Source organism: Plectropomus leopardus, chromosome 24 (genome assembly GCF_008729295.1).
Source record: "Plectropomus leopardus isolate mb chromosome 24, YSFRI_Pleo_2.0, whole genome shotgun sequence".
NCBI classification, from domain to species: domain Eukaryota; kingdom Metazoa; phylum Chordata; class Actinopteri; order Perciformes; family Serranidae; genus Plectropomus; species Plectropomus leopardus.
The window spans coordinates 5282299-5310034 of record NC_056486.1 but is presented as its reverse complement, the minus strand read 5'-3'; the positions used below and the strand labels follow the sequence as shown (position 1 = coordinate 5310034).

Here is a 27736-nt window from a genome sequence, read left to right as displayed (position 1 = left end):
CTGTATTTGTGTTGTACCACACATTAAAAACCCACAAGGAATAAGACTTGTTTCCAGAACCACTCGCAAAGCACTGCTGGACGTAACATATATATCATAACTCCAGCGGTGAAACCGATTCCTGCGCGTTGGTCTAGCCTTGTTATTGGGCAAGTCCCAAGAGCTGGAACCATTCACACCCATCCAGTCCACTGCTCGGTCCCACAGGAACTGCTAATTAACAAGCTATCAATCCTCCTCCTGACGAGGCAGCGACACATCAGCCGGAGCCAAACCGCAGCAGCACCAGGCACGCTATCCGCCAATAAGACAGCCACTCAGTGGAAGGGTGGAGGGAGGCAACCCAGCCGAATATCTGTGTATGTGTGTGTGCGTGTGTGTGTGTGTGTGGACTGTTACATGTTTGTTTGATGATGCATGATGATGTTTTCTACTGCATGAGAGAATAATGGGCATTTGTGCGTGAGTGTTTTCTGTGTTAGGTATTTTAGAGTGTACATGCTGCTCGGCAATACTGCTGAAAAATTAGTGTGTGTATGTGTGTGTGTGTGTGTGTGTGTGTGTGTGTGGCCAACCCACCCACAGATAATAGATACCAACATCATCCACATGTCCTTAGTAGACTTTATTTTGGTGCACTGTGCTAACACTTTTAGCATCTTTATACTAACATTTTAGCACGCCGTAACCAAGCACCAAGAAGTCAAAAATGTTTATAGCTGTTCAGAACAGCAACTTTAAAGAGGAGTGATTATTTAAATGGGGCAAACGCTGCACCTTTTTTTTTTTTTTTTTTCCACAAATGAGTCCTCAAAGTCATTCATGGTGTTGTACTTGTTTGCATGTATACAAAAATTGACGGAATAGTTGTGTTTGAGAGAGAAGTTCACACAACATCCCTAAAGTAAAAGTAAAGGTAATTGGTCTAGATTTATCAATTTAAATAATCCACAAAATAACTAGTAACGGTGATATTTTATCGTAATATAAGACACTTCATTTAGTCAATAGAAACAAAATAAAACTCACAAGAGCTGTCTTGGTTTGTTTTTCCACTTTTCCAACAATCACCAACTCTTTTTTTTTTTTTTTAAATAACCCCTTAATTCACCCACTTAGACATGAAAATACTGTACATTGACTCTATACACATTAAAATTAATGGTTTTTTTTAATAGTGTCTGGTAGGTTTAACAATAGTGATTTCAGGGCTGTTTCTGGTTAAATAAAACGTATCTTACTCTTAAAAAAGGTCTGTCTCTTTCCATTATGTTATCAGACACTAAAAACAATCTGAGCCTGTCAGTGGCAAAAACAAGCACTTCAAGTGGCTATAAGGTGACGCTGCTAACATACAATGAGAAGTTACATTGCAACCTGTGTTGCTGCTGTAGGCTGCAGCACTTTCGCTCAATACTTGACCAGTTTCGAAAATCATTGCCTTTATTTACTTCAGTCACTTAAAACATAGAAAAATAGGGTCCAGGCTAAAAGTATCAAACTTTAACTTTAACTAAGCATGTGTATATTTGTGCTAATGGCCCACCTCCTAGCGGTCTCAGCGGTGTGCCGTTCTGTCTGGTCCGAGGAGCTGCTGGGCTGCCATTGATCTCCAGGCGGCTCGACTTGCACGGCGGGGGTCCACTGGAAGAGGGGCTCTCCCCTCTTTCCTCTGGGCTGGCGCTGTCTTGAAGGCTGGGGCTCTCTGTTCCCCCGCCTGCACCTCCGCGCTGCTCCATCGCCTTGAGAACTCCAGGAGGAGCACCCAGCACAGAGTGTGAAGCTGGAAGGAGATACAAGAACTTACTTTAGTGCCTAACAGGGAAAACAGTTGGTGCACATCAGGTTTTGCACATTTTTTTTAACTTGAAAACAATTAAAAATAAACAAAAGACAACATATTCTAAAAGCACTGTTTTCAAGATGCATAATTTAGTTTTTGATGTCAAATCCTAATTAAAGCATGAATATGTTTGACTAAGCCTGCATAAAAGCAAACAGATGATCCCATTTTTTAAGGTTTGAGTTAAAGAGGATGATGAGTATGCAGTTATTATATCAGTGACTCTCTCCCAAACAGAAAACACAGTCAGGCCGAAATGGTCCTCATGCACCTACACACTGTATATCAAGTGTATCGCCTTTCATATTCTGCCAGTGTTGACAGTCGAGAGTCATCACAGACCGTTTCATCAACAACACGGTCGCTTTGTTCAGCTCCTCCTCAGGCAAAACAGCGAACACATTTCTTTGTTATTCACATAGAAGAGAGGCAGTGCTACCACAACAGACACAGAGTCAGAGGCATCTGGGACAAATCACAGGTCAACGAGTGGTGTTCACTCAGACTAAATACAGACAAGTATATTATCCTGTTTAGACACTTTTGGGTAAACGACACATTATAATGAAAGACAACTATGACAATAGTCTGTATACTGCGGCAGGATTTGCTAAATATTGTATATTTTTCTGTCAACATACTGGTCTTTTTATGATATAGATGGTATTAGCATCATCTGTAAAAGTCACGCTGTGTTGTGTTTTATTCTAGTAAATTGTTACATGCCATTTAAAATGTTTAATACACATATTCAAATTAAAGTAATTGGTTATGATGTGAAGTGTGCTTTGATGTGTGTTTTGCCCAATTAAGACCTGATCTCTTCTAATCTGTCCTGTGATTGGACAATTTGGGTTTGTTTCTTTAAAGGCAGTTAATAAAGTTTAGGCTTCAAAAGAGCAATATCTTATTTGTTTTAGGATTGCGGACCACAGTTTTGTTGTAGTAAGGTTATTTAGTGTCAGTTTTGGTTCATGATTTAAAGCATTTTATTGAGACGGGTCAATTTGCTCAAATTTTTAGCAAATCTACACAAACATAAAAACTATTGATAAATATACAAATGCAGCATGAATATAATTAGGAAAATGTAATATGGAAAATGTAGTGACAGTATGTCTGAATAGTTTGGTAATCTATTGAGGATATTTGTTTATTGAAATTTGGTCATGTCCGTAGAATAAATGCTTTTTCTTTCCACTCACAACTCAATGCCATGTCATCATTGGATAGCCAACTAAGAGGAGTTGTTAGTCTCCAAGAGTGAACGCTGACAGCAGACATGGTCGTCAAAAGCCTTTACATCCTGAGTAAGAAGCCAGGAAAGTTTTAAGAGCTTTTTTCCTTTATTAACATGTTTATCCATATGGCTTCAATAAAAACAGTAATGAAATTATCTAATTCACATGGTGAACCATGGTGTCAATCTGCCATTGAGCTACCACAATGACTTCAGCTGAGCAGACTATCATGGAGTTTAATGGATTTGATTTAAACTGATTTTTTTGTAAAAGGTCACATGACAAAACATGACAAAGGACATGACAGTGTGACATCTACAATGTTGTGCAGGAATGCCCTAAAAGAGCTGACTGAATGTGCTCATATTTTTGTGAACAGTTAACTAAATGCATCAGTTTGCAACTTAGATTTTTCTGTAAACTGGCCCACCAGGTCTGACAAAACAAGTGAAAACGTCAGCCACATCTGCAACAAATTTGGATTAACACACTGAGTTGAAGCATCCGATTATTCTTGGGAAATATCTGTGTTGTTGATGATCACAAGATTTTATTTTACTTTTTTTGGACATTGCAATGCGATCTATCACTGAACGACATGACTGAACAAAACGACAAAAAGGAGAGACCACATCATAGTGGATGGCATTCAGAAACTGTAAATGAATATTCACTGGACCTAATCAGTTTCTTATATTACACACTGCACTCATGTACAGTACTGTTATCTGCTACACTATAAAACCGTTTCATTGCATTGTTTAAAAGTCGAATTTAAAAACATTACAAAGTCTGCAAAGCTTATTTATTTTTATTATACCAAAAACCTGCAGCAGTATGCATGGCTGTATAAACCCTGCACAGTATCTTTGGGAAAGCTGCCTGCTCGCTCTGCTTTGTTTTTCCTCACACTGTGTGGTTTCCACTGGTATGACTGTAAAGCCGGCAGCGACACATGAATCTCAACCCAAAAGCGACACATGATTATAATAAAATGCACATGCAAAATTAATAGCTGCTGTTAAAAAAGCCCTTCCAACAAAAACAACACAAAAAATAAATAAAATTAAAATCACACAGTATGAAGCTTAACAATGCCCTCCCACACAACACACATTATAATCTGTGTCTCTTTACTGCAGTTAGCTGAGGCATTACATGACTGAAATAAATGTATATCAAAATGTGCCTTTAGATTCATTGATTAATTAAAGTTAACTAGTGTATTTGTGTTTGATGTATCTGTTTAAGATTTACAGACAATTCCTTAAAACCTCATGAGAAGACGGATATTGATTTAATCTCTGTGCGACTCATTTGCACAGGTGGATTAGGATTTGCTCTGCCTAGTTCAGCACAAACACCAGGGAAGCCGCTAGTGATGTTTTCACGAATGAATCGATCATTAGACACAAAGAGGAACAAGTTGACCCAATGTCCAAGCGGGAGTGAATCCAAAATCCAGCTTCTTTATGGTGCATGCATGGTTGTGCCTAAGGGCCAAGTTATTTTCCAAGTCCACTACTTCAGACTCTTTCAGCGCACCTTCAGTTCACTACATACCCTTAGCTGAAGGAGTCTTTCATAAGCACACACACCTTGAGCCAAAGAATGAGCGAGAGCTGCTGCTCAGTGAAATAATCCCTTAATGGACTAACCTGGTAGCTTAAAGCACACTCACTGAGCCAAAGAACAATAGCCAATTCAGATTTACATGGCAAAAAATACGATCGTGATAGCTATTTTGACTAATGGCTGGTTATTTATCATATATATCTGTACATACATGTGTTAGCTTAAAAAATCAACATGCTGCAGCCTCTTCAAGACCGTAATGAAGGCCTTCCACCTCCTTCGAAAATACGCTGGCAATCGGACGAACAACGCAAAAAGACGAAAAAAACATGGAAGCAAGTAGACGTCCGCAGCACATACAGGCACTGTACAAGTTTTGACAAAGAAACGTCACATGTGGCTCACACTAAGAACATGAAACTTCCAAATATCTAATTCCTTAAAAGCTCGAAGTCCAGTTCAGACCGATGATTCACAAAGAGATGAAACGGTTTTGGAACATTGCAGGGAAAGGTTACAGCAGTGTGACTGGCCGGTCCCTATGGAGTGCGGACGGTACCGTGGAGAGGAAAAATAAATAAAGCGTTGTCACTTTTACGAAACAGAGTGTATGAGATGCTATTTCATTTCGTTTCTGCATTTTGATTAATTTGTTACTTTGTTTTGGTCTATTCATTCCCTCAGTTTAATGGATTTATTCCCTCATTTTGGTTCATTATTGTACCCAAGATACAACCTTATTTATTTCAGTCCGGACCCAGCAGCGTCATCTTTAATCTTTTTCACACTGTGCTGGCAGCTGGAGGATGTTAAGATAACCCTCTGGATCCTCATGTTTAACTACTTAAGGTTGATTTAGGGACTATCAATAATTTACAGTTTACTTGACACAGTAATTGCAGTTTTTTTTCAATAGCTTCAATAGTGCTAAATCAGCACTGTTGTGGCAGAAATTAACCAATAACCTGGTCTGCTAACTGACAACAATCAAATGCAAAACATTCCTTCAGACATGAATGGCATTAAGACAATATGTCTGATGTTTTGCAACAATATACAATTAAAAGCAGTTTTATTACCAAAAGACCACCAGTGGTGATCCTGCTGCTGATCTTTGTCCCTCTGGGTGCAGCTGTCCCTCCCACGCTGCCTTTGCTAATTTACCCATCAATTCAATTATCATGAATCAAATTTAATGATTGCAGAGCATTCCCCAGGCCACCAAATACCAAAAAATCCAAAAAATTTTCCCTAGTGGGACTCATTTTCTCTCCAGGGAGGAAACTAAGTGCTTTATTTCCATCTAAGCCGTTTTTTAAAACAACAGAATGTAAATTAAACTTTTCATATTAATTTGAACACAACACGGTTCAGTGTAGCTCAGACGCCTCACATACTGTATCGCATGCAAGCAGAAGTATTAGACTGCATGTCAACTTCTGCTCTCTCTCCTTCAGTTTGTGTCTGGTCTGCTTTTAATAAACACAATTTTGGAATATTTGCGGCAATTGATGATAATCAGCCTCCTTCCTTCCTTCATATTTTCTCCTCTAACTAGTTTAACTCATTAATGAGACATAAAATGTGGAGGGGGAAAAAAGATGGTTGTGGTGTTAGAAGAAACTCAGAGAGCATGTACAGACAGTAAATTCAGGCACACAAATAGCACATACAGTAACAGAGCAACATGTGCGTCTTCAGTCTGAGGCTCTTAATTGTTAGGACAGTTTGTCTCTCTATTAGAGAAAATGAAATTTGTCTTCTGACTAAAAAATCTTAAGCAGCACGTGAAGATATCTGCATCAAGTTAGCGCTCATGTCTGCAGGTGAAGACTTTATTTATTATTATTTATTATTATTATTAAACGGTCAAAGGTTTTGATATTTGCCAGCATAATGCAGCGTTCAAACTACGAGCAACATAGTGGAAAGCTACATTATCACAGAGTCACCGACATTAAGTGCTTCTTAACACAGATTGTCATCCCGGGCTTGTGTGTGTCCTCTACAAAGCTCCTCGACTGAACATCATCTTTAGTTTGTATTTGGTCAAATCAGTTATGGTCATATGCTTTTGATAAATGCAGGAATCCCATTTTAACATCATATTTTGGCACACCGTTGCATCCCCATGTCCACTGCAATCAATGTACATAAAGCTAGCACAGTGTCAGCTAACTAGGCTAGATAACACCACAGCTGGAAACACAAACATATGATTGGTTGATGCTTTACTGTGTTATTAGAAAAAAAGTTGAGGGCAATTTAACTTTAAATTGTAGTGCACTTCACCCCTCTGTAGTGTTAAGTGTCAGCTACATGCAGCTTCATATCACTGATGTTTCATTGAATATGACTTGTAGCCTGTTGCTGTGTTGCTCATAGCAACATAATGCTCCATGTTTGCTTAAACTCCAGTATCGGAGACCATATTTAATATTATATAACATATACCATGTACACAAGTGTCTCTCTTACTGTGACATGTCAAACTGTTTCCTATTTTCTGTGCAATCACATATCAAATATCACACTCCTATTCCTATGTCCTAACACTCCTATAAGATCGAATCCCTAAAATTCTATTCATGTGCAAAAAAGTTAAATTTAATGTGCTGGAGTACAGAGCAGACACAAAACACAAACACAAAAAGGAGCCACGGCTGTATAAACGGTATTTCAGCATCTTTGAGTACTTATAAAAGAGCTATATAAGTCCTATCAATAATAAGTATTTGAAGAGGCTCTATGTTTTACTTTGCAGTGTCCAGAGTTGAAATGTTTTGCTCATGGACACTACCATGAAAACTAAGAGGTTCTGCAATGCACATGCGCTGCTCAGGTAGACGGTGTGGCCCATTTGTTGACATACTGTCAGTTGCTCTGTCTCTGTTACAGGCTAGAGGGCTAAGAATTCATCCTATACTGAACTTTGCCATCCCTACATGTATTTTAGCTAAACACGATGCATTTTATCGATCATGTGTCTTAAAAACAATGGCATCGATCAAGATGCAAAATCTGATTCACCAGCCAATCAATTTGCTTGGCATAAACTTAAACTTATTTTTTGAAAAAAGTCTCTTACTTAACTCTCACTTTTTCTATTTTCACTTTTTTATTTTAACCCTTTGAACCCTGAGCAAGTTGGTGTGATTTCGTTCAAAAAACGTGGAAAAAGGCAACCAGCAAATGGGTAAGAACTACTTCACAAATAGCAAGAAATTAACAGATATATAAAATTATTTTTAAAAATGTCTATGTCTGTTATTTACAATTAACATAGTTACATTTTTTACATATTTCTTGGTAATTTTTGCATCATTTCTTCTTTAGCTGCTCATGGCCGTCTGAGGCTCACTGCCTTAGAAAGAAAATTTTGCTCAGGTTTCTTTCTGTACGGCTTAGATACCTGTATGTAATTAATCACAATAAGTTTGTACATGTAGGCCATGAAACAGTCATCTGTCATATTCATCTCTGTAAGCATATTGAGTTTTTTTTGTAATAACAAGTTTAATGCAATTGTGCTCACAGTGTTGTTATCTTCAAGTTGAGTTAAGTGAATTAAGTCTTTTCAGTTTTATTATATGGCTTTAATTCCTAATTTTCTTTTATGCATTCATCAATATGACATTATACTTTGATGTAACACTTAAATTTGAGCTTTATGAATTAAAAAATTTTAAATCTATTATTATTAGATGTATATAACGGAAAATGGTTATTGACCAGGCTAATATAAATACCTTTGTGTTATTAATACAGTAAAAAAGGGGGGTTGAAAAAAGGGGGTAAAACCTTGTTACGCTTGAAAAGTGTCTTTCACTCACGCGTTCACACACATGAAACCACTTGAAGCGACACATTCAGAGGGTGCACAGCCAAGAGACCACACACTCCCAGCACACACTTTAACTAGCACACATGGAGGCCAAATGTACAGTCACACTCAGTAGCCTCTGACTGACAAATCATGTAGAAACAAACCTCTGCTGGCTGCACAAATACTGCAGCAGATTCATTACGGCAGGGTCTAATTTAAGGGGTCTCCTGAGTGTCTTTAAGTGAGCTTCAAGGCCCTTTAACTGCATTTAAGGTGCTCACTGTAATTAAATTAACTGTGAATTCTCTAAGTAGGGATACTGAAGTGAAGTCTGATGACACCCAAGAGTCCTTGAGCGGATTCACATGGTTCTTGAGTGGCCTGCAGTGACAGTAGGACAGAATTTTACTGGAGTTAAGTTCAATAGAAATTAAGTTTGATAACACCTTAGGTTTGTGGGCAAATGACCCTGAGAGGGTTCCAGGAGCCCTTCGGGAGTTTTAAAGGGGCTCAAGGAGTTCTTGAGTGGATTCAAGGACACCACACAAGCATGCAGACTGTCATCAAGAGGTCAAATCTCTGTATCTTCATTTTGTGTGTCTCTTGCACAAAAAACAGGTTTTTTTTATGAAGAGGAAATATCATTCATCACATTAGTTAGATTAGAGTTAGGATACACACGCAATGAGTTCTGTTGAGAAACACGAGATATAAACATCAAGCTTTTGTTTGTTTACAAGAAAACTCCACAAGGCACCTTTAAAGCTGCTCTGCGCTGGCCTCACTGTGAGCTTTTTCTACACCAAAAAAAAAACTACACACTCTTGTAATAAATTGCTTCAATTAGCAGAAGATGGACTCTTAACCAGTAAATACACTAATAACACACTTACTGCAAATGAATAGCGATGCAATACAGGCATATTTAATACCGAAAGCGAAGGTCAACTTTGTTTACAATAATGCCAGACATTCAACGCTCTATTTTCAGAATCATAATTTCAGATCAAAGAAGTACACTAAGTCCAGCACATTAAATATGAATGTATTCTCATGGCCATAAACCTGGTTCATTATGTGAAACACTGCAATAAAGAAACAGCTGTATTTTTTATAATAAATATCACAAATTCCTATTTAGGTTAAATGACCTAAAATGATCACAACTAATTTTCATTTTGGTTATTTAAGGTTAAAATTTTAACCAAGATATTGGTTAAAATTTTTAGTTTTTTAGGTTTTGGTTCAGATACTTTAACACACTTGATAAACAGAAATTCGCCTTGTACATTTGAAAAACTCTTTTTTTTGTTTGTTTGTTTTTAAAGCCTTTAAAACTTTGCTTTGTGTTCTGACATCTTGTATACAGTAAAATGATAACATTAAATAACGTTTAAGTCACCTAACACTGTGGGTATAATAATATTCACTGTCATAATCGTATTTTCATACTTTAATTGGCAAAAGACAGCATTAAATAAAAAAACAATATTATAACAGCCTACAATATTGTCACAAATCATTACTAAGTCAGATTTTGCTCCTGAAATCTTCATAATTTTACATTATGTTTATTATTAAATGGCTCATTTGCTGACACAGCTGGTTTAGTTTCAACAGAGATGTAGTCCTGCCTGGTCTCACGCGCAATGAATTCCATTCAAATACCGCCCAAAATTTTATTGGTTCATTAATTATTACTCACTTTCTGTAACTATACACATATTATGAATACTGACTAAATATTCAGGACATTATGGTAAATTCGGCATACATATACCAGTAATTATTTACTTTACTGTCATTCAGTCCTAACTTTAAAGCTGTTGAAGTCCCTACTGTCTTCGCTCCGCGCAGCATCATTTGGGATGTTAGCAGCTGTGGAAGCAGCATCTTTTCACCTGACGTGTCACAGCAGGACAAACACAGCTGCTGCTAATAAAATTAAGCAAATAATGGCTCAGTTTGATTGAGGTGTGCCAAATGAACCGCTACTGACAAAATATGGCAGCGAGCGCTGACAAAAAAAGGCGCTGGCTAAACAGTCTCCTATTGTTAATGCTCAAAGGCACACGAAATGAGTCATTCAGGCTAGCTATGTTAGTCATTAATAACGGCTAATTTTATTAGGTGCAGCTATGTTTAACCAAGTACACATCTGTGAAAAGGGTCAGTCAAACTAAAGGATATGAAAATAATATCCAGGAGAGTCGTTTCTTTATTTTTTAAAACCAACCTTTGTGAATGTATAAGAAATGTGAACTGAGTTTATCATGTGGTATCGCCTTTGTAGAAAAAAACTTGTAAGCTAACTGAAGCTGGATTCTTTTTTTTAACTTTAAAACAAGTTTTTCATTAATAAATGTATGACCACTGACACTTTATTCTCCTTTACACAGTCTATTTATTAGCATAACGAGGTTTGTTTTTTTTGGTTTTTTTAAAGCCGTTGTATAACTTTCACATGTGTTTTTGAGTTGATTAAATTAACAGCTATACTACATAATTAAAATGTATTGTAAAATCATTTTTCCCTAGGCTACATACAGTAACAAGTATTTAGTACCAGTTTTCTTTTCGATTTTTCTCACATGAAACTTGATAACATAAAAGTTTCATTGCAAAATGTAAAAGCTGATTAGAAAATATGATTTATTTCATTTTTTGGGGTGGTTAAAAGCTTCAGCAATACTCCAGAGTGGTAGTCAACTTACTTAAAACACAAAACATAAAAAAACAACATAAAAATGTATTTTTTTAAAAATAAAAAACTCATCAAGCGATGCATTGTCATGGCGTTTAAAGAGAAAGAGAGAAAGTAACACTCTCTGAAGAAAAAATATTAAATCAGTTTTAAGTTAAAAATAGAATTAAAAACTAATCCAAACCAACACTTTAACGTAATATTACAGTATAATGCTCTACATTAATTGTGGGTGTATCAAATATTAGCTAATGCATCAACCTTTGACATATTTTCACAATTACAAACTGAATTTTCAAAAAGAAAGTCCATCATTTCTCATAAAATGTGACAGCTTTGTTCTTCTATTTATTTATTTTCATCAAATGATGATAAAGTGTGTTTTTTTATGGTAAAGGCTGCATTTAGTTGTGTTAGAGGTTTTAGAGTGAGTTCTATACTTTACTGTAATAAATTAAATCATTTAAGCTCACACGATCAACTGTTCCTCGTATATATTGCATTAAAAGCATGACATTTACTTCCGTACAAATAATTTGTTTTTGCAGACATGAAATTAGTCTTACATTGTTATAAACTGTATATTGTATCAGTCAAAACTGCCTTAAAAGTCACATTACTTCATTGTCAGGCTAGTTTGCAGCATTATCTATCATGTTTTTTTGTTTTGTTTTTTTTTTTACATTTTCACTATTTCAGTTGGATGTTTTCTTACTGTTAATTTATTTTTTAATGTGCAGGTTTCAATCAGTTGTTAGGTGAAGAACTTTTCAAGTTTTCAGAAAATGCTCACTTACTTTTTAAGAAGTCACTGCGCTCTCTGGGAAATAAACTCCATCCATTGGTGAAAACGAGTGAATCCAGCCTGAGAGAATATGAGTTTTCCAATGTTTCCCCCTTGGTAGCAAAACCAGCGGCAGATTGAGTAAGGAGATATAAAGACGCGGAGTGATGAGGACAGACTGCTGCTGCCTGCTGAGTAAAGAGCAGTAAAATGACACATGTAGAGAGAGGGAGGGAGGGAGGGAGGGAGAGAGAGAAGGAGGGAGGAGATGGGGTTTGGGAGGGAAACCCTAAGACAGATTGACATGCATGAAAAAAATGTTACATTTATTACTGTCTTCAAATGATTATCTGTAACATTAAAGCTCTCCAGCAGAAAACATTGTGTTAAATTAATAGAAAAATGTGTGCAAGAAAAGAGCTATTTATTCTAGAGAGCCATAAATGAATTATGTGATTACAGATTTAGAAAGGATAATTCATTTTACCAGATGTCGTGATAGCAGAAAGCAGGGGGAGAAGTGGAAAAAAAATTATGTCAGATGTTTATCAATGTCACAACTGTTAAATAGAAGTAGAAACGCAGAATTTAAAAAGTTATAAATGATCAGGATGGATGTGATACAGAAGCTGACTGTCTGCCCCCTACTGGTGGAGAAAAACTCAATCTCAAGGACTGAAAGGCACAAAAATATGCTCTAAGAAACGTTTTTGACCTGACTTGGACAGTTTTGGACATACCTTACTAATCCTTCATATTGTGACTTTGGCTCATTGTCTTTTTAACCATATATAATTAGTAGGATTTGGGGATATAAACTGCTATAAAAGTCAAATCCCCATTGCTTCTGTGCTTAACCCTCCAGAAGTGTTTGCCTATTTTTAGTTTGTTTGTTTGTTCGCCCTTTTCCTATTATTTTGTCCTTTTGTATATGGGTGTTTCTTTCTGATAAATCTTCTGTTAAGTGAAGCAATCATTGTCCATCTTTAGCACCAACTTTAAATAAATAATTATTATTATTAATTCATTATAAAAAGTTAAAAAAATTAAAAAGACATTTTTCCAAGGGTTGCTAGTCAGGATTGGCATTTCCCTCTGCATTTTTTGCCTGCTTTTACTGTTTTATTATACATTTGTTATACATCATTATTTTTTTCTGAACTTAATCTCAGAAAAGTGAGTAATTTACACTCCCAAAAACATTTCTTCTCTAAGCTCATTTTATTCCTTCGTTTGGTGGGATTTAAACCACAAACTATACTTTTAAACCTGCACTGCTCATATATTTTTATTCAGGTCTATAGCACACAGTATTTTCATGCACCTATACAACAAAACAAATTCCTTGATAGTGGAAACCTCCTTGACAAAAAACAAAATTTTAATTCTGAAAGACCAAACTTTTAATGTTGTTGCTCAGTATGATGGTAATATTATAAGCTTGTCACTGTCTTTAAGAGCAGACAAATGAAATGAAAACTTGTTTTAAAGTAAGAGTCCGTACTATCCTGCAAAGTTATTCCATACATTCTGTCCGTCCGTCACGTCGATGTTTGTGTGTCTGTCCAAAGAGCTGAGCTGGTGGTCAGCTTTCCTTGATTTATTCTAAATGGTAGAGAGTCACCTATCATTACCACTCCGCCTGTCTGCCTTCCTGTCGCTCCTCCTCTGTGGTCTGTGTGTGTGTGTGTGTGTGTGTGTGTGTGTGTGTGTGTGTGTGTTTGTGCAAACTGCCAACACTTGTCTGTCCTACATCATCTTAAGTATCTTTGACAGCTCACCACAAGTCGCTCAACATGAAGTGTGTGTGTGTGTGTGTGTGTGTGTGTGTGTGTGTGTGCGGACGGCATGCGTGGCAATTAAAGAGTGCTTTCACAAGGCTCCAATGAAAACAGGCCATCTCTTGTTACCTGTAACAGCAAATACTGATGTTTGAGTATGTTTATGGTGTAAAACGACCATGTGGAGCTTTTTATGTACTAACTAAAGCATTTCTTATTTCGTTATAGAGCACACAGTGTGGGCTGAGAGTCAGGTCGTACACACTGGTGACCAAAAGCTGTATATGAGCAGAGGAGATTTTTTCGACTCTGAACTGTGTAATCTGTAATCTGTTGATTATTTTTATTTTTCAGATTAGTTGATTAACTAGAGAAGCCCTGAGTGGCAAGGTAAAACATTTTCTTCTGCGGGCACTGGTGGCCAAAACAAATGAAAAATCAGGATCGCAATTTCCTAGAGCCCTGGGTGGAGACTTCAAATGTCGTCTTTTTGTACGACCAACAGTCTAAAACCCAAAGATATTCAGTTTATTATGATATTAACATGCGTGCTGTTTCATTTTCTGTCAGTGTTGAAGCTCTAATCTGCTACATTCCTTATAAAGTGACACAAAGTCCATTAGCTGTGATATATGACAGCAAACAGCAAGAAACCTCTGAGGAGGAGAGCTCGCTGTTGTCTTTTCACTGAGGAAATGCTGCCACGTTGTGGTGACCAAGGGCGGAAGTTTTGTGCCAATATTTGCAACATTTTTATGGGAGGGTCCTCGTCCATGAAACTTTGATCGTCAAACACTAATTTTCCTACAATCTGCTGAATTTGCATGCATCAACTTGTGCCTTTTATGGATGCTGATTCGAACAATCAACTTGTTATGACCTCCTAAAGCTGCTTGATAACAAGCCGATTGTTTAGTTCAGCTGTGTTGTAGCAGGGAGAGATCTAAAATATGCAGGACAAGTAAACATTTTTCTAAAGACGTAAGCAGTAACAATATCTAAACACAAGTGGTCAGCTGGAGGCGTATGATAGACAAAGGTGTGCCCACTTGTGTTGGAAAAAACAACACGCATGTTAATATCAGGTGTAAACACGTTCCAAGACACACACACAATTGTCTTTGAGACATTTGAAGTGACTATTAAAAAAAAAAAAATTGGATATCACTGGCGAGAAAGGGGGGTGACGCAGCAAAGGGCTGGGGGTGGAAATAAACCCACAGCTGCTGTAGCAAGGACGTCACATATTTACATGGAGCGCTCGCTATACCAGGTGAGCTACAGGGTGCTCCAGCGGCAAGAAACTTTACTTTACTGACAGTGCTCTTATAGCCGCATTAATATGGTGGAAATAAATCTTTCACACATATTGATGTAAAAAGTTTTAACTTGAAGGTGGAGGATTTGTTTGGTGTTGACGTCTATTTATGCTTCAAAGAACATCCAGTGTTTCCCACAGCATTTTATCGCAAAGACCTTATAACTGGTCAGGTCCAGGTTACGATATGGGGATTACTGGGAATTTAAAATATGAATCCACACTGACATCTTGTGGCTATTTGATGAGCTGCAGCTTGAGATTCATTGATCGTTTTGTTCCCTTAGTGCATGAGATGAACAGTTTAACTTCTATACAAACATCAAATAGATGTCCATAATATTTGTATTTCTGTCAGAGTGTGTTTGTGTATCTGTGCGTGTGTGTGTTGACAGTGTGGTCAGTGCCTGAGGTCTTTATGCGGTATAATCCCACCGCCTCTTTCTAGAAAACATGACCGGCAATGGAACCACTGAGTCAAATTTTGGATCTCGTTCTCATGACAAAGCATTTGTCTCGATCATAGAGGGCACGGCAGGTATAAAAGAGAACGAGGGCGCGTATAAGCACACACACACGCACACATCCTAATTATAGTACATAACACACACACATTCAAGGTAGACCACACGGCGGAGCACATCAAGTCTCAGGATGGGCAGGGTGAGTAGAAACTGAAGATGAAAAGTTATCTTATTGTTCATGTAAATCAGTTGACCTTTGACATTTTGTTTTAAACAGGAAGTCAGCCATTCAGTGTGAGAAGTGACCATAACACCTGTTTCTAGCCTCAGTTTGTGCTTCTAATAAATCAATATTACTGTGACAGCACTATGCATCCAATTTTCTAGACAAATTCATATCCAGTAACCTTTGAAACAACCAGAGGGTTTTTTAATAACACTTTGAAGGTATTTTTTTGATATTTGAAGGTATTTTGAGGATCATCCAAGACTTTTCTCACCATCTGGATGAAAACATATTCCATCTGTTGCATAAGATTAATTTTAAACCTGTTTCCCAAGTTCTAATTATATTTCCTATCCAGGGCAGCGCTCTGCCCCTTCAAAATGTAGCTTAACATTTATTCAAACACAAGCGGTGGTGCGCTCAACACTGTGACCTACTGACCTACAGTCAGTAAAAATCTGTTAAAATTTGATTTTTATACATGTCGTTGGGAATTGGCTAACATCTCTGACGCCCCCACCAAACACGAGAAATCGTACCTCAAAGCTTGTCACACAACCTTTTGGAAACATTTTAAAGAAACATGTTGTTAAACCTGGAAGTGTTTTCAGATTGAATGTGCCCCATGTAGCCATTGGGGATTAAATATGGTTTGCCAGGCCTTTCAAAGTAAACAAACCTATTCACTTGTAATTTGAATTGAAATGTAAAATGTTGGAAAGTGTCATTAACATGTACTGATAAAACTTTAAAGAAGATTTTGGTTCACCTTGTACAGATTGAGCAGTCTAACACCGAATCTGTGATTACCAGATTCCCTAAAAAAACTGTAAAGTTTTGTTGCTTGTTGTGTGATGAGGGTTATGGTTTACAGGCTGGATCTCAAAGTCTGACAGTTTACAGAAAAAGTGGCACAACTTTTAAAACGTTGTTTCATGCAGCAGATGGAAAATGTTTTTATCCAAATTTTGATGATTATTGGAATTCCTTTGGAGCAGCAATAAGTGTTGTTAAATTACCTTTCAAATCTTGCTAGGTATTTATTTTTCGGGAAATCCGAAGCCTTTGTGGTCTGATGTTAGTCTGGGCTTTGATAGAGACATGCAGTAGATAATTCTTGTCTTGATGTCAGACATAAAGCAGCAGTAAAATACTACATAATGCAAAAAGCGATGCCTGAACAAAGTAGTTTTTTGTCTGTACTTACAGTTTTGTACCTGCAACTTCTCTGAAAGTTACTGGATTCAGGTCTGGGCTAACAGGTTTAGTTTTTTTGAAAGTCATTTAACATTTATAGGTAGAAATCCTATCTCCTTCCCAAAAACCTCACTTTGTGAATTTGTTAAAAGTGTCAGTGTTTAGATACATACCTCTTTAGAGACAGAAACACAAAGGTTAAGAGTTTACAGCTACAGCCCTAATTTACAAGCTTACAAGGCTAATATAACAGGCACAAATGCATCTCTTTCCAATATTCCTAATTTTTAGATCATTTTTTATGAGGACAAGAACTACCAGGGTCGCAGGTATGAGTGTGACAGCGACTGCACTGACTTCCATTCCTACCTGAGTCGCTGTAACTCGGCCCGAGTGGAGAATGGGACCTGGGTGATCTATGAGAGGCCAAACTACCAGGGCTACCAGTACATCCTGAGGAGAGGCGAGTACCCCGACTACCAGACCTGGCAAGGCCTCAACGACAGAGTCTGCTCCTGCAAGATGATTCACTTTGTAAGCCTTTGAGAATTTTTAAAAACTTGGAAAGTTTCAGTTTTGAAAGATCATTTTCTAAAAGATTTGTATGCTCATTTCTAGAAATGGTTTTAAAATCAGAAAAAGCAGAACTTTTACTTCTTGCTTTTATAGATATATAAGTATTGAAGTCTAAATATGACTGAATGCCTTGTTAAATGAATTACTTTTTGCATATGATATTAGTTAAAACCTACCCTGACACTGCACTTGTGTTGTGCCATCCACTTCGTATATCTCATGCATTTCTTCACTTCTTCACCACACATCCTTCACAATCTGCATCCGTCTCTCAGTAAACCTTTTCTCCTCCCATCCGTGTTTGTACCACATCTCTCCAAACCCTTCTTTTCTCCGTTTTCCTGTCTTTCCTCCTCTTCCAGGCCAGTGGAGATCCTTACAAGATCCAGCTCTATGTTAAGGGGGATTTTGCCGGTCGGGTGTTTGAGGCGACTGAGGACTGTCCCTCTGTGCTGGAGAACTTCCACTGGAGGGAGATTCACTCCTGCAGGGTGCTGGGAGGCTGGTGGGTCTTCTATGAGCACCCGAACTACAAGGGACGCCAGTACCTGCTGGAGAAAGGCGAGTACCGCAAGCCTGTGGACTGGGGTGCTGTCTGTCCCACTGTACAGTCGTTCAGAAAGCTTACTGAGTAGCTATGTGCTTCTTTTCCATCCTTTCTTTGGCTACTGATTGGCTCACAATTGTCACCTGAGAGACCAAAGACGCAGCTGCAGCCGTGGCGACAATAAAACTGAATGATGAGAAATGACCGTGTCATCACTGTGTCTGAAGGGTCTGGCAGTGCGAGTGCAATATGCTGTAGCTCCAAGTGTCCTCCAGTTTCTGCTGATTTTGAGGGGGAGTTAAAGGGACAGTTCATCCCGGGTAAAAAAATACATATTTTTACTCTTTCCTGAAGTGCTATTCATCAATTTAGACTTTTGTGGTGTGAGTTGCTTAGTGATAAAGATATTGGCCGTAGAAATGTCTGCCTTCTCTTCAACATAATGGCACTCTGCTTGTGGTGTTCAAAGCGCTACAAAATAAATGTGAAAACTGAAAAGCAACGTCTCTTTCCAGACATCCTGACCCAGTTACTCAAGATAATCCATAGAGCTTGATTTGGGAAGTTTCATGTAGGAAATATTTTCTTTCCAACAAACTACACCCGCCAAACATATCACCACACAGAAGGAAGAGAGGGTTAACATTACATTATAATCTCGTACTGTCGTAGCACAAGCCTCTCGTCCATGAGTAGATTTCGCTTCCCTCTGTGCTGTGATATGGTTGTCGGGTGCTTTTTGTTCAACATGTCGCGCTTCTCTGGTCTTAGCAATCACTCAAAGTGCTTTACCGCACTGATATTCAGTTAAACAGAAAGAGACACTGCTGTTCAGTTTTTCAAATGCAAATTTTTAGAGATTTGAGCACAAGCCAAATGCCATTTAGTTCCATTATATTGGAGAGAAGGTAGACATCTCGATGGCTGATATCTCCAACACTCTGCAACTCTCAACAAAACAATCTAAACTGATAAACAGAAATACAGGTAAGAGGAAAAAAATGTATTTTTGACTTGGGGGTGAACTGTCACTTTAAGATCAGTTCTTTCACATAATTTACTATAAGAGGAGTGTCTTACTGAAGTTTTATCCTGTCCAACAAATCAGAATAAAATTGTAAAACAAACTATTTTATTATCAGATCTGCATACAACTGGTGCTCATGATCGTATTAATTTAATCGATGTATTTATGAACTCACATGCCAAACTTTGAACAAACGTTTGTCATGCAGTAAGTTATGCGGCATGCTGGTTGGTCTTCTCTGTCGGTGTCAGTGTCCCGATCCTCTGTCTTCACACCGACGGCCGTCCTTCGTTGATGAAGCTTAGCTGGGCGGTGTGCTCCTCCCACTCAACCTCCTGCAGGTTCGGGAGGGGTTCACGAGGGTGTGAGGCCATGTTGGAGGGATGGAGGAGGGGCTGGGGATATGACTGGGATGTGAACTGGGAATCAGGCTGAAACTGGAGTGGGTGATGGGATTCTGATAAGTCTACCAAAAGGGGAGTGATGGAAGACAGGTGGCTTGATGAGGACAGAGACGGGATGGAGGAGGAGGGATGTGGTACGAGGGTGTGCTCATGGGGTGAGCTGTTGAGTGACGGTGGAGCGGAGCGATGAGAGACTGGGGGAGCGGTACTGGCCTGATGAGGAAGTGGAGGATTATGGGAGGTGATGTTTGAACAGTGAAGCGGATCAAACTCTCCTTGTAACATCTTTGTCATGCTCGGCTGAGGAGAGGACGCCTTAGGTATAATGATGGGCAGAGGATTTTGATCGTCCAAACAGTCCACGGGTGCGTGTTGGGTAAGCAGGGGCGGAGCCGGGGAGCAGCTGTGTGATGACACGCTGGGAGGCGGAGTTACTGTGCTTGGTATCAGCAGCATGGAGGGGTTATGGAAAAGAGGTTTGAGGAGTCGCGTCATTTCCTGCAGCTCCTGACTGACAGCGGTCACTTGATGGGAGAGGACGCTCATCTGCAGAGAGGAGAGTCAGAGAGTAAGTGATGCTGGAGTGTTTAAAGTTACTCTGATACACAACAATACTTCTAATACTACTACTACTAATAATAATAAAAAACAAAGATGTTACAAGAAATCATAAATACCCATTTCCAATGTCTGAGCAGTTTTAAGATTTACATTGACAGCAAAGTACATTGTTCAACTCATTTAAACAGTGGGTGGATCTGTGGTATTGCACTGGGACTGATAGGGTTAAACCAAAACTCCAGTATAACTTCAATAACTTTCTCGTTAACTTACAAAAAAATATGTCTTGGCATTTAATCATAAACATTTGGCAATGCTGCTTTCAGGCATTATGCTCCAAGCTGCCAAAACAGCCTTCTAGGGGATCTGAGCGGAGCTGATAATATGGATTTTTTATGAACATAAATTAAAAACCGATCTACTGAGTCTGGCATTTTATAACTTTGTGTCTTTATTATTTATACTGATTTGATTGTCATAATTATTTTTTATACCCTTTTAGATTTTATGAGATTTTTTTATGATCATTATGATTTAATTTATTTTGTTTTTTGAGACATTTTACTATTATAACATGCTTTTTGTCAGTTTCCTTGTAAGCAATTTGAAGCACACTGATTTGTTTAAAAGGTGCTTTGTAAATGCAGTTTGATTGAGTAATTAATTATAATAAACTTTATTTATAATACACCTCTAATGCAATATATGCAGCACAAAGAGCTTTACAACAAGGGAATTACATGCACTGACTACTTCCCATAAAACAGGCAGAATGATTGATTAAATGTCAGATCACGGCCATTTGGATTTTGTAAAAGTCAGCAAAAGCATGAAATAAACTTCCACCTTTGTATCACCACACTTACTTCATGTTTTAACTTAGCGATAGTCTCCATGGTGTCAGCCTCACTATGGTCCCCTGTGGACATACGGACAAATACACACATGCATATATACACATATACAGTGCATACAAGCAAGGACTTCAACAGCTGATTGATGATTTAGAATAGTTTAGTGATTAAGTCAGTAGAGTATCTTTGCAGCTCTACAGATCTTCGTCTAATGTGTGTGTGTGTGTGTGTGTGTGTGTGTGTGTTAACCTGAGGCAGCTGAATCAGGGCTGCGCAGGAAACTCTGAGTTGCATTGGGAGAAAAATCAAACTTCTGAGCAGAACCGCTTTGGTTTTCTGTCTCAATCCCGTCCACAAACCTGAGGGACAGACAGGAGGAGGAAGTTGTTGAATTTATTTATTTGGAAAATAAGCCTGTACTGTAGTCACAGCATGGGAATAAAGTAATGACTTTAATTTCAAAATGGCTTTTCCTTGACAACATACAAAATCCCACATTTCTCTTGTGGCCTCACATTATTCATAAGCACAAATTGGATGTGGTTTATTTGGCAAATTCACTGATTCTAAGTGCAGTATATCACATAAGGGCTCTTCTTTTGTGGTATTTGATGATTTTATTTTATTGTATTTTGTTAGAGGACTGCAAAGCTAAAAATAAACCAATCATGCAAAAACCCTTCCAAATTTTCCATCAAGGATCTCCAGGACGATGATAAAGATAATTTTATTGAATCATTTTTTCTTTAACCCTTTGAAAACTGGAGAGATATCACTTTTCTTATGCTGCTTTCAGATGCCTTTGAACCTTGAGCAAAGCTTTGAACCTTGAGCAAATTGGTGATATTTATTTAAAACACACGGAAAAGAGGCAATGAGCAACTTGGTAGGAAGCATTCAACAAATTGCAAGAAATTAAATTAAAAAATACAAATAAAAAGGTAATTTTTAGGCAACTTTCTTGTACTTTTTGCTAATTTCTTCCTAATAATTGGGTCTTTCCTTCTTGCTCATTGCTTTGCTTGTGGTGATTATCCAGCTGATTGTTGATTGCATGATACTTCCTTTAAAATCAGAATTCATTCAAGGAATAAATGATCTGATGATGGCAACATTAGCTGACTCAATCTTGACCACTATAAGTTTTCCCCTGAATATCTTTTTGGAAATCCGACACAGTGACACACTTCATGCTCGTGTGCGCCCTCACACAGCTGCACCAGAATAAACGGATTCCCCCAGCCGAGCGTCTGCTGCCACCTCTCTGGGGACTCCATGCAAATGAGCCTGTAGATGGTTTGTGTTTATGAATAATGCCACAAGTCACAAAGAGCTCAACTTAAATAGCAGCAGTGGGTTCCTGTCACTGAATCAACAAACTAACACTAAGTGCCTCATCAATAAATCAGCGTTCCTCACCGAGGGCTGAGGTCCGGCTGCAGGCAGCTGAAGCTCACCACCGGGATCTGCAGGCTGGAGGGCCGGGTGTGGTCGCTCGCTGGTCTGAAGGTTCTTGCAGGCAGCAGAGGGGAACGTAGAGGGGAGCGCAGCGGAGAGCGAAGACCTCGGCCCAGCCTGCCCAGGGGAGGCATCTTTGGGAGAGGGGAGCGCTCACCCTCCGACCCGGACCCTTCCTCGTCCTCCTTGATGGACGGAAGCTTCTTCATGATTCCTCCGTTGCTTTCGCAGTCTGCCTGAGGGGTGAAAAAAGGGAAAGAATAAGACAAAATGTAATAATTTGTTTTTATAAGTATTTTTTTACTTACATCTGCGATTTTCTCTATTTTTTGAAGATGTAAACAGAATTTTAGTATAAGTTTGCACTTTTGCTGCATGAACACACCACATTGTATAATTAGAAAGATAGTTCAGATTTTTCAGAGCAAGGCTGTTTGAGGTATTTATTCATTGACAGTGTATTACATACTGTAGGCGGAGTCCACCATGGAAGCTCAGAAATGTACTGTTGTGGACGGGGGTGGCAGCAGAACATAGTTTAGCTACCTAAAAACAACTCATCTAAATTAGTAAAAAGCATAAAATTCAAATAGGCGCTTTATTAAGAGTGTTGCTTTCAATATAGCGTACCGATTTACCTTTTCTGTCAGACGGCCTGTTGCAACAGGAAAAGTGTTAACAGCTTCAGTTCCACATCCATCTATGCTCTCGTCAAGGCAACCAGACTCTTTTGACAAAATCAGTGATTTTGTCTTCAACTGCCTCAATCAGTAAAGGTTTTTTGTGTTACAGTGTGACTTTGGTGAATCCAAACTGACCCTTTAAAACACTTAAGTCACACAATAGCACAAGCTAACGTTCTAATCAAGGCAGCAGTAAACCAGCAAATCCTGTGTTCAGTGATGTTAAATCACTGTTTTTCTCAAAGGAGTCTGGCTCTGAAAAGAGCAACATAACAGCTTCAGTTTCTTATCGAAAATCGCTGTCTGACAGAAATGTAAAGCCGTGAAAATATTCTTTATATAGTTCACATTTAAACTTTTTTTTAGGTGACTAAACTTAATAGGTCAATAATGTTTAAGTCACTCTTTGCCTGGATGGGGGAGCTGCTGAGCCACTAAAACGTCTCACAGAGCGTTGCCATTCACAATAGCTGCAATGGTGCTGATCCCCGTTCAGTTTGAGAGCAGCGCTGCAAAGGACAGCTCTCATTCAAAACCAAGCAAGCATCGACACCATTCAAAGACATTCAGCTCCTCTGAAGATTTCTGTAAGCTCATTTTAAAGAATATAGCTGACCTTTGTGGGTATTTATGACTCCCAACATGTCAAGTTTGTCCTTTCAGAGTGAAACTCCTGCGGTCAGCATGTTGTCACTGGTGGCTGGTTACTGGAGTTTATTTATTGCATCTTCTGTGGACTTTAATTTAAAGCTGATTAAAACACTCTCAAACAAATCCCATTTTCTCCTCCACCTCTTTTTTCCCCATCTCCTCCTCTGCTCATCCCCCTGTCACCATCACCACCACCACCACTACCCTTCCCCTTCTCCCCCCTTTCTCTCCCCTCTGTTTGTTGTCTTCTCCATCCTGTCTTTGGCTCACGTGCCCGGCTGGTATTTTTAGATCACAGAGGTTTAATTTTAGCAGTGGTTTGCCTGAAGGGAACCGAGCGGAGAAGGGACTGTTTGGAATTTGTGTGTGTGTGTGTGCGCGTGTGTGTGAGAGCAGCACGTGCCACCCTTGATATGCAGCACGCCACTATAAGGCCATCAGCCAGTTATGTGTGTGTCATTGCGGGTGTAAAGGCAGAGAGTATGTGTGTTTTGCATGTTGAAATATGGTCACTGTATATGCATATGCATATAAGATCTGCACCACATGCAGCATGCTGTTTAGGTGTGTAAATCATTTTGTATCAGCAAGGACAAATCTGCTGTGTTATGGTATGTGTAAACTGCATGTGTGAATGTCTGCAGTGTGTGTGCGTGTGTGTGTGTGTTGTATGTGTTCGGCACGTGAATGCAAATACCGGCGAGTTTTTTTCTCTCCCTCCCTGCGGCTCCCTTTCATCCTGATGTTTTCTCGTCTCGTCTCCATCTGGTTGTTCTATATTTATCCAGTCAGGGATGACCCGCCCCTCCCCCCACTCCTCTGACAGCGCTATTTTTAGTCCCACGCCACGCTCGGTGGAGAGTGCTCTACTACCGTCGCTTGAGTACGGTGCATGTACAAACGTACTGTATATGAGTGCAAGAATGTGGAGTTTTATGTGCACACTGAGATTAAACTTGAGTTTTATATATTTGCTTTTTAGAAGTAATGGATGTCGTCTACAAAATTCCTTGCAATCATTAAAGATAAGTATCAAACTTTCTGTGATTTTTAGGTAATCAGTTCGAAATCAGACATACTGAAGCTTAATTTTGTCACAATGCTACACACTGATGGAACTAACATCCCAGTGATCTTAAATGCACCCCAGATTTATCTCAGAGTGTTTACACGTCTGAGAAACTACACTTTGATGCTTTTGAAGACCTTTTTAGGTATCTTTTAACCAAATTTAAGACTGATTTTTTGAGAAAACATCTTTTTTTAGTCAAGCCTTTCAGATAAATATACAGACAGATCGTATTTATGTGGTCCTGTGCAGAGGCAGGTTTAATGTAGGAATATGGTTATTAGAGATAGTTAGGTTGATCTACATTTTGCCAGCAAGTGGGTTCAAGATTTGTAACATCAAAAATTAGGACAAAGAATAAATCAAAAGACAGATAAATGTAGATAAAATGTTCATTCATTCAAGACTGTTATGAATGACTTTCAAGACTTAATATTTATAAAATAACACTTAAGACTTTTTGAGGGGGGATGACATGCATCATTCCCCTCCTCTCGCAATTGAACGCGGGCTGCTGCGCAGGATAATATGGGGCGCCCACTCTTCCAGGTGATTCCCCATTCAAGCTCCAGCTTCATATTTCAAACATACGCATTATTTTAACCATCTTATCTAATCCTTGGCAAAAAAGTGCATGAGGTTATTTCCCAAAATGCCGCAATGGAGCAGGAAAACACATGGGGCCATGATCACCACATGATGTCCACCGTCCCTTTATTATTTTATTTGATATAATTTGTAATTTTTCATACAGTAGATTGGAGTGCTTTTTATGACATGGCAGTATACAGCACCACTAAGACTGATGACTGTAATTTGCTGACAGACTGTATGCAGCATGTTTGTCCATATGCTACTGTACGCACAGGAAGCTTATTTTGACGCTTCTATGCAGCTGGAGGCACACCTAATTTACACACTACTTTAAACAGTTTGTTCAACCTGCTTGAAAATTGAAGCAAAACATTTATAAATAGCCAGTGAAGCTTGACAGCTGAGCTAAAATAATAGCTGCGAGCGTCACGCCTTATTCCTTTATCCATAAATGAACTGCATCCTTTCATTTGCTTGCATCTGCTCCCTTTTCTTCACTGGTTTTATAGAGATAAGCTGTTTATCATCAAAAATTGAGTGGACTAAGACTGAGTGGACTTACAGCCAATCAGGAGGGATTGGTGGCCGTAATAAAGCAGGAATCAACATGTTTCCACGTTGACTAGATGTATGAATTTGGCAATAAACTGTCAAGGTGCAGAAAGTGAAGGATCCCATAGGCTGATGTACTCACGCTAGGGTGTTAATTAAGTGTTATTTAATTATTTTTCATGCTGCTATACCGTCTCATCCCCTGATATTTCTCTTGGACCTCTGCTCTAATTAGCAAGCTTACTCACAGCGAAAATGTGACTTAGTTATTTCCAGTATATCTGCTGCTGGTTATTCATGTGTGCGCCACAGCTGAGATCCATCTGTAAAACCCTGGCATCTGAATCGTCCATGTTTAGCTCATGTCTTTATCTGTTGGCTGCATCTCAAGCAGAAGCCGTGGCTTCCTCCTCACTCCCAGTCCAGATGGCTAATCCGTTTCAAGTGCAAAGCCATCACTCCGGCATTGCATAAAATGTTGGGTGGAGGAGGTCACTGCTTGGCGGAGTCTAATCTAAAAAACAGACGGAGTCTTACTCAGAGTTTTCTTTAAGGCATTTAGAGCGTGAGATGATTCAATGCTTAGTTATGAATTAATATCAATAATTAAGGTAATAATCCTACATTTATAAATGCAAAATACTAAAAGCTGGACACTGCTGTTACACTGCTGAACAGTTTAGAGAGACTGGCTGCTATACTGTATAGATTCTGGTTTGGAAGTGAGTCTTTGCCCCGAGCAGAAGAAGCCAAGTATGTCAGGGTCTTCAGGCATCTAAATAGGATTCCTCAGAGCACGTTCAACGAGGAGGAAATGCTCCAGAACATGCTTGAGGGACGACATATCTCATCCGACCACCTGGGAACATCTTCGTATCCCCCAGGAGGAAATAGAGCTGGATGGATGAAATTCCGCTTAACCATCAAAACTAAGATTTTCACTGCAGGGCCCTTAAATGCTTATGTTATGCTCAATTTTAGGTTCATAATTGTATTTTGGGTTTCTACTACAGCATGTCTACATGCTTTAAAGTTCAAAAACTTTTTATTTTCCTCATACTGTCTGTGTTGTAACACCTGTATTTACCCTCTGCCTGAAATGCTTTGTTTGAGCGCCTGTCTCTTTGACCACACCCCTCCCAAAAAGGCCAGCTTGTGTTGACTGGTACACTTTTTCAATTTCAAAAATGTCATAAATGCAGGCACTTCTCTTTATATTAAAGTCATTGAATGTATTGCACGATGCACACAGTGTTAGCTTCGCACATTTACAGAATCATATATCATATATCACTGTGAAATTTCAGGAATGATTAAAGGCATGAAATATTACATAATGCCCAGGTGAAGTGGTCAGCAGCTTGACATCAACTTTAGAGAGACGACATAAGTACTGGTCATCCTCCTACCTCCGTGTTGTGTCCCTCCCGGAGGTTGTACGTCAGGTCGTGCTGGATCTCAGTGATGAACTTCTGTGCGTAGTCAGGATAGAGACAGAGTACCTCACGGAGGCCTTTGAGGCTGATGTACTGTAGGTCGCAGTAGGTGAGGGCCTTCACACAGGCGTTAGTCTTAATCACCTCCTCCTGGGTCAGACAGTCGGAGCCAATCAGGTCGCCCCGACCTGGAAAGCAGAAACCAATATTTTATGTGAAGTCTTAAAGCTGGAAGCTGATAAATGAACCACAATTCACTGTAACAAATGCATTTTATGTTGTCTATCATTGTGTTTCCTTAACTGACTCCAATATTTTCTGTGACACAGTGAATTTTCATCATGATCAAACAATATAAAGTTCCT

General features: G+C 38.8%; 3 protein-coding genes across 4 annotated transcripts in view; 1 reads left to right on the top strand and 2 right to left on the bottom strand.

Annotated features, from left to right (window-relative positions):
- LOC121962630 (DNA-binding protein SATB2-like) overlaps nt 1-12085 on the bottom strand; it is a 42947-nt gene extending 30862 nt beyond the window's left edge. For both annotated transcript variants that reach the window (XR_006107147.1, XM_042512847.1), the window contains exons 1-2: nt 11987-12085; nt 1547-1783 (exon numbers count right to left, since the gene is read on the bottom strand). Coding sequence is in view for 1 of the 2 variants with exons in the window: in XM_042512847.1 (XP_042368781.1) it covers nt 1547-1739 (193 nt within the window). In the remaining variant the exon portion in view is untranslated. The remainder of the gene's footprint in view (nt 1-1546; nt 1784-11986) is intronic.
- A 3641-nt stretch (nt 12086-15726) lies between these two features.
- LOC121962997 (gamma-crystallin S-like) lies at nt 15727-18170 on the top strand. Its single transcript, XM_042513350.1, has 3 exons — nt 15727-15735; nt 17251-17493; nt 17898-18170. Exons 1-3 carry the CDS (start codon nt 15727-15729, stop codon nt 18168-18170), a joined length of 525 nt encoding a protein of 174 aa, XP_042369284.1.
- Nucleotides 18171-19282: 1112 nt separating this feature from the next.
- Nucleotides 19283-27736, bottom strand: part of LOC121962707 (potassium voltage-gated channel subfamily H member 3-like) — a 36037-nt gene continuing 27583 nt past the window's right edge. Inside the window, exons 11-15 of the mRNA XM_042512961.1 lie at nt 27345-27559; nt 22348-22622; nt 21178-21287; nt 20941-20993; nt 19283-20059 (exon numbers count right to left, since the gene is read on the bottom strand). Of these exons, the coding sequence (XP_042368895.1) occupies nt 19379-20059; nt 20941-20993; nt 21178-21287; nt 22348-22622; nt 27345-27559 (1334 nt within the window). The 3' untranslated portion in view covers nt 19283-19378. The remainder of the gene's footprint in view (nt 20060-20940; nt 20994-21177; nt 21288-22347; nt 22623-27344; nt 27560-27736) is intronic.

Coding starts and splice junctions, on each gene's coding strand:
- LOC121962997 (XM_042513350.1), top strand. Junction 17,494..17,897: donor CCTGCAAGATGATTCACTTT/GTAAGCCTTTGA, acceptor CTCCTCTTCCAG/GCCAGTGGAGATCCTTACAA.